This window comes from Oncorhynchus kisutch, unplaced genomic scaffold, assembly GCF_002021735.2.
Source record: "Oncorhynchus kisutch isolate 150728-3 unplaced genomic scaffold, Okis_V2 scaffold2098, whole genome shotgun sequence".
In the NCBI taxonomy this organism is placed as follows: domain Eukaryota; kingdom Metazoa; phylum Chordata; class Actinopteri; order Salmoniformes; family Salmonidae; genus Oncorhynchus; species Oncorhynchus kisutch.
Window position 1 is genome coordinate 2,987 of NW_022264043.1, and position 7,014 is coordinate 10,000.

The 7,014-nt window shown below is 49.3% G+C and overlaps 1 protein-coding gene across 1 annotated transcript in view; it reads left to right on the forward strand.

Annotated features, from left to right (window-relative positions):
* Positions 1 to 551: 551 nt before the first annotated feature.
* The window catches only part of pcdh7a (protocadherin 7a), a gene marked incomplete at its 3' end in the record, with an annotated part of 14,223 nt that continues 7,760 nt past the window's right edge, over positions 552 to 7,014 (forward strand). The window contains 5 exon segments of the mRNA XM_031819385.1: positions 552 to 942; positions 945 to 1,093; positions 1,095 to 1,618; positions 2,295 to 2,846; positions 3,193 to 4,396. Coding sequence (XP_031675245.1) covers positions 660 to 942; positions 945 to 1,093; positions 1,095 to 1,618; positions 2,295 to 2,846; positions 3,193 to 4,396 — 2,712 coding nt within the window.

Genomic DNA, 7,014 nt, shown 5'->3' on the forward strand with positions numbered 1-7,014 from the left:
AACAGAGATATCCAACCCGATAGTCACATTAACGACAGAGAGACTGATCTGCAGTGTGTTATTAGAGTGCTGTGAAGCTTTCCTGAACCCCAGGCAGCGGAACTGCCAAGAGAGAGAGAGAGGGGGAGAGAGAGAGGGGGAGAGAGGGAGGGGGAGGGGAGAGAGGGAGGGGGAGAGAGGGAGGGGAGAGAGAGAGGGGGCAAGAGTGAGAGAGAGAGAGGGATAGAGACAGAGAGAGAGAGGGATAGAGACAGAGAGAGAGGGATAGAGACAGAGAGAGAGAGGGGAATAGAGACAGAGAGAGAGGGATAGAGACAGAGAGAGAGGGATAGAGACAGAGAGAGAGAGGGGAATAGAGACAGAGAGAGAGAGGGGAATAGAGACAGAGAGAGAGGGATAGAGACAGAGAGAGAGGAATAGAGACAGAGAGAGAGGAATAGAGACAGAGAGAGAGGAATAGAGACAGAGAGAGAGGAATAGAGACAGAGAGAGGGATAGAGACAGAGAGAGGGGAATAGAGACAGAGAGAGAGAGGGATAGAGACAGAGAGAGAGGGATAGAGACAGAGAGAGAGAGAGGGATAGAGACAGAGAGAGGGGAAAAGAGACAGAGAGAGAGGAGAGAGAGCGAGAGAGAGAGAGAGAGGAAAGGCGGGAGCCATGCGGAGGACAGGGGTAGGTGTCTGTGGTGGAGCAGTGTTCTCCTGCTCGGTAACTCTAACTGGACCGGGGGAGTTGTTCCACCTCCTAGTCCTTCTCCTACTAACGATGACTCAGCTCCCGGTCGCTGACTCGGCTCTCCGTTACCGGGTGGCTGAGGAGGGCCCCGCAGACGTTATGATCGGTAATGTGGCTGCCGACCTCGGCCTGTCCGCGGGCACCGGCTCCGGAGATGTCACATTCGCCCTAGAGAGCGGCTCGGAGTTCTTCAAGATTGATAACGTTACGGGGAGCTGACGACCGGGCAGCGGAGGATTGACCGGGAGAAGCTGTCCCAGTGTCAGATGATCTTCGATGAGAACGAGTGTTTCCTGGACTTCGAAGTGTCTGTGATTGGTCCCCTCCAGAGTTGGGTGGATCTCTTTGAGGGCCGTTGTGGTCATCACCGACATCAACGACAACACTCCTTCGTTTCCGTCGTCGGTGCTGACATTATCTGTCGAGGAGAACCGTCCAATAGGCACGCTGTATCTGTTACCCACGGCGACGGATCGCGACTTCGGGCGCAATGGGATTGATCGTTATGAGTTGATTCAAGATGGCAGCTCTTCCGGGTCGGCGGGGTCAGGGTTGGGGTCAGCGAGGAGGGCAGCTGGTGGGCCTATGGGAAGAGCGGATGGAACAGGAGGAGGAGGGGATAGGAGGAGAGGAGCATTGGATAACAACGGAGGAGGTGCAGGAGGAGGTGCAGGAGGAGGTGTGAGGAGCAGTGTGTTTGAGCTCCAGGTCGCCGACACGCCCGACGGCGAGAAGCAACCGCAGCTGATCGTGAAAGGCCCTCTGGACCGTGAAGCACGCGACTCGTATGAGCTGGTTCTACGGGTTCGGGACGGTGGGAACCCTCCTCGCTCTTCCCAGGCGCTCCTCCGTGTCGCCATCACCGATGTCAACGACAACAGGTAGGATTGAAAACGTAGTCTAGTGAAAAGCATGAGCTGAGGCACACCCAAAAAAAAAGGTGCTGACTAATGGAGAGTAAACTGTCTAAAAAGTTGGATTGGTTTACCCATTAAACTAAAGAGCTGGAATAGTAGCATCAGCATAGAGAAACACTAGCATAATTATCATAGAGCACCACTACCTAAATTAGCATAGAGCACAACTGGCTAAATTAGCATAGAGCACAACTGGCTAAATTAGCATAGAGCACAACTGGCTAAATTAGCATAGAGCACAACTGGCTAAATTAGCATAGAACACCACTAGCTAAATTAGCATAGAGCAACACTAGCTAAATTAGCATAGAGTGCCACTAAATTAGTGTAAAGCGCCACTAGCTAAATTAGCATAGAGCACAACTGGCTAAATTAGCATAGAGCACCACTAGCTAATTTAGTATAAAGCATCACTAGCTAAATTAGCATAGAGCACCACTAGCTAGTATAAAGCACCACTAGCTAATTTAGTATAAAGCATCACTAGCTAAATTAGTATAAAGCACCACTAGCTAATTTAGTATAAAGCATCACTAGCTAAATTAGTATAAAGCACCACTAGCTAAATTAGGTTGAAAAGCACAAACACTGTTATCTTCTAAATGCATGGTATTTCTTTTCATTTCTTTATCGACAACAGCCCGCGCTTCGAGAGAGCCATCTATGAGGCCGAGATGGCGGAGAATGCGCCTCCCGGAACCCCCGTCCTCCAGGTGCGCGCGTCGGACCGCGACGTCGGCGTCAACGGACAGGTGGAGTACGTCTTCGGAGCTGCCACGGAATCTGTCCGCCGTCTTCTCCGACTGGACGAGGCTACCGGTTGGCTGAGCGTCCTCCACAGGATTGACCGGGAGGAAGTGGCCCAGTTACGGTTCACGGTTACGGCAAGGGATCGTGGTCAGCCACCGCGCACCGACCGGGCGACCGTAGTCCTGGTGGTCCGGGATGAGAACGACAACGTTCCGATCGTGGAGATCAGGAAGATCGGACGGATTCTGGTGAGGGACGGAGTGGCGCTGGTACCGGAGAATGTTCTGGTGGACACGCCGGTGGCGCTGGTTCAGGTGTCAGACCGGGACCAGGGGGAGAACGGAGCGGTAACCTGCACGGTGGTCGGGGATGTACCGTTCACCCTGAAACCAGCGGGAGAGACGGCGCTCCTGCCTCTGCCCGCGGACGACGCCTTCGACAGGTGAGATGAAAAACACTTCCACATTCATCTGTTCAGAGTTTATTTTATTTTCATTTATAAAGTAAAGTTCAGAGTATTCTAGCACGGCGCACCGAGAGGATGGAGCATCAACGTACAGCACCATAATGTTAACCTGACAGCTAGCTACGTTTAGTTGAAAATCACAAAAATCACATACACAATATATGTTAATTTGAGCCATATAAATTCAAATATATGTTAATTTATACATTCAAAATGTTCTATATTTCGATTTTTAATTTTTTTTTACTTTCCACAGCAGGAAGTAATTATATTGATTAATTTCTTTGTAATTTTATGTTAATATTTAACCTTGTTTCCTTAGAAACCGTAAGAAGTATTTCCTCCACACGTCGGCCCTGTTGGATTACGAGGCCACTAAAGAGTACAGCGTGACCATCGTGGCAGTCGACTCCGGTTCCCCGTCTCTCTCCAGCAACAGCTCTCTCATGGTCAGGGTAGTGGACATCAACGACCACACTCCTACCTTCGCCCAGGCCGTGGTGGAGGTCCACTTTGCCGAGAACAACCAACCAGGAGAGCGTGTGGTCACCGTGGTTGCGGCGGATGCCGATTCCGGAAAGAATGCAGAGATTGTGTATTCATTGGATCCGTCCGTTACCGGCCTGTTCTATATTGATGCTGATAATGGGGATATCCGTGCGACGGGGGTTCTGGACCGGGAGGTCAGGGAGAGGTACGAGTTCCAGGTGATCGCCAGGGATAAGGGATTCCCCTCGCTGCAGGGGTCGGCCACGGTGGTAATCATGGTGACCGACCGCAACGACAACACTCCGAAGTTCGTCCAGGAAGTGTTCACGTTCTACGTGAAGGAGAACCTCCTTGCCAACAGCCCAGTCGGCATGGTAACGGTAACAGACGCGGATGAGGGTGAGAACGCGGAGCTGAGTCTTTTCGTAGAGATGGAGGAAGAAGAAGGAGAAGAGGTGGACGGAGGAGGAGGGGAGAAGAACAAGGGAGTAGGAGAGGAGGGAGGAGGAAGAGGAGGAAGAGGTGAAGACACGTTCTCCATAGAGAACAACACAGGGACGATCTTCTCCTCCGTGACCTTTGACCGGGAACGCCGTTCTACCTACACCTTCCGCGTCCGGGCCATCGACGGCGGGGCTCCGCCTCGCTCCGCCACGGCGACAGTCTCCCTCATCGTAACTGATGAGAACGACAACGCCCCCTCCGTGACCTCACCCACCAACGATTCCTACACCCTCCTCCCCCCGGCCTCCTCCACCCGGACCATCGTCAGAACCGTGGCCGCCTCGGACTCGGACTTTGGCCGCAACGCTGACCTGCGCTTCTCCCTGGTAGGAGGGAACCCCTTCAGGCTGTTTGAGATCGGCCTGGCCAGTGGAGTGATCACCGTGGCAGAGCCCCTAGAGAGGAGACACAGGGGGCTGCATCGCCTGGTGGTCAGGGTCAACGACAGTGGAGAGCCATCGCTCTGCGCCACCGCGCTGGTCCACGTCTTCATCAACGAGAGTCTGGTCAACGCTACACTGGTGGACGCACAGGTAATTATGAATATGACCTGTATGTCCTAAATGGCACCCTATTCCCTATGAAGTGCACTACTTTTGACCAGCCGCCCCATTGACTCTGGTTGAATGTAGTGCACTGTGTAGGGAATAGGGTGCTATTTGAGACCCCTACATACTGTACATGCATACCTCTACTCTACTCCATTCTGTTCTGACTTTGGTGACATTGAGTCCATTTGTTAAGGCGCTACTGTTCTATACAGGCTATATTTACACTTCTCCTGCTCAATAGCTTAGAATGGGCCAATGCAATGCACCAACCTATAATGGAATGGTAGGGATCGATTAGAACAACTTAGAATGGAACAGTAGAACAAATGAAAATGGAATTCTAGAATGGAACAAATTAGAATTGAACAATAGAATGGAATAAATTAGAATGGAACAACGGAATGGTATAATGGGATAGGGCCACTCAGAGTGGGACATAATTTCATCTTTTAATAAGAACAGTGTAGACCAGACCAGAGCAATAGAGGGCAGACAAATGGATGGATCGAATCAACATATTATCACACTTCATTCAACTGCTCAAAGGGCTTGATGATTAGTTAATTAGTTTGATCAGGTGTGCTAGTGTTGGGATAGAATAAAGACGTGTAAGTTAGATAGACCCCAGGTGAAGGTCTGAGTTGACACATGAAACTGCGGTCCAGACGTTCTCCTGGTACAGGTTACGGGGTTATGAAAACTCCTGACTATGAAGAAACATTTCCATCTGGTTTCTTATTGGCCAACTTGTGACTCCTACTGATAAAAAAAATGAGTTGGGTCATTTTCTGCTGCGTTGCCATTTCATTCACTAATCACTTTGGCATCCTTCCACCACTCTCTCTCCCACACACACACACACACACACACACACACACACACACACACACACACACACACACACAGCACAGCTAACTAAAGCAGCACCGCTAACTAAAGCAGCACCGCTAACTAAAGCAGCACAGCTAACTAAAGCAGCACAGCTAACTAAAGCAGCACAGCTAACTAAAGCAGCACAGCTAACTAAAGCAGCACTGCTAACTAAAGCTGCACCTCTAACTAAAGATACACCGCTAACTAAAGATACACCGCTAACTAAAGCTGCACCGCTAACTAAAGATACACTGCTAACTAAAGATACACCGCTAACTAAAGATACACCGCTAACTAAAGATACACCGCTAACTAAAGATACACCGCTGACTAAAGATACACCGCTAACTAAAGATACACCGCTAACTAAAGCAGCACCGCTAACTAAAGCTACACCACTAACTAAAGATACACAGCTAACTAAAGATACACCGCTAACTAAAGATACACCGCTAACTAAAGAAACACAGCTAACTAAAGCTGCACCGCTAACTAAAGATACACCGCTAACTACAGATACACCGCTGACTAAAGCTGCACCGCTAACTAAAGATACACCGCTAACTAAAGATACACCGCTAACTAAAGATACACCGCTAACTAAAGATACACCGCTGACTAAAGATACACCGCTAACTAAAGATACACCGCTAACTAAAGCAGCATAGCTAACTAAAGCAGCACAGCTAACTAAAGCTACACCGCTAACTAAAGATACACCGCTAACTAAAGATAGACCGCTAACTAAAGATACACCGCTGACTAAAGAAACACAGCTAACTAAAGATACACCGCTAACTAAAGCTACACCGCTAACTAAAGCTACACCGCTAACTAAAGCTGCACCGCTAACTAAAGATACACCGCTAACTAAAGATACACCGCTGACTAAAGCTGCACCGCTAACTAAAGATACACCGCTAACTAAAGATACACCGCTAACTAAAGATACACCGCTAACTAAAGCAGCATAGCTAACTAAAGCAGCACAGCTAACTAAAGCTACACCGCTAACTAAAGATACACCGCTAACTAAAGATACACCGCTAACTAAAGATAGACCGCTAACTAAAGATACACAGCTAACTAAAGATACACCGCTAACTAAAGCTACACCGCTAACTAAAGCTACACCGCTAACTAAAGCTGCACCGCTAACTAAAGCTACACCGCTAACTAAAGCTGCACCGCTAACTAAAGCTACACCGCTAACTAAAGCTACACCGCTAACTAAAGCAGCACCGCTAACTAAAGCAGCACCGCTAACTAAAGATACACCACTAACTAAAGCAGCACTGCTAACTAAAGCTACACCACTAGCTATTCATTGTATCGATATCAAGAGAGGCACAGCACTACCTGCACAGTGAAACGGTTCTGGTGTTTAAAGCTAAGCAGTACAAACCTTGGTGCAGCAGAGCGGAAGACTCCTGTGGGAGCTGGGGGGAGGGAGGGAGAGAGAGAGAGATGTGTCAGGATGGATGATGAGGCACTGCTAGAGCTAAAGTGGTAGTGCTGCATTCTCCTGTTGAACACTTACAAGGAGACACACCCACAAGATTGCAGGAATGCACACACACACACACACATGCCGCATATACACACACCTAGCATGCACACATAGACACACATAGCAGAGACACACACACACACCCACACACAGTGTGCTAGAGGCATGCTCAGCAGAATGTGAATGGGACAGAAGAAGACTGCAGAACAGCGAAGAA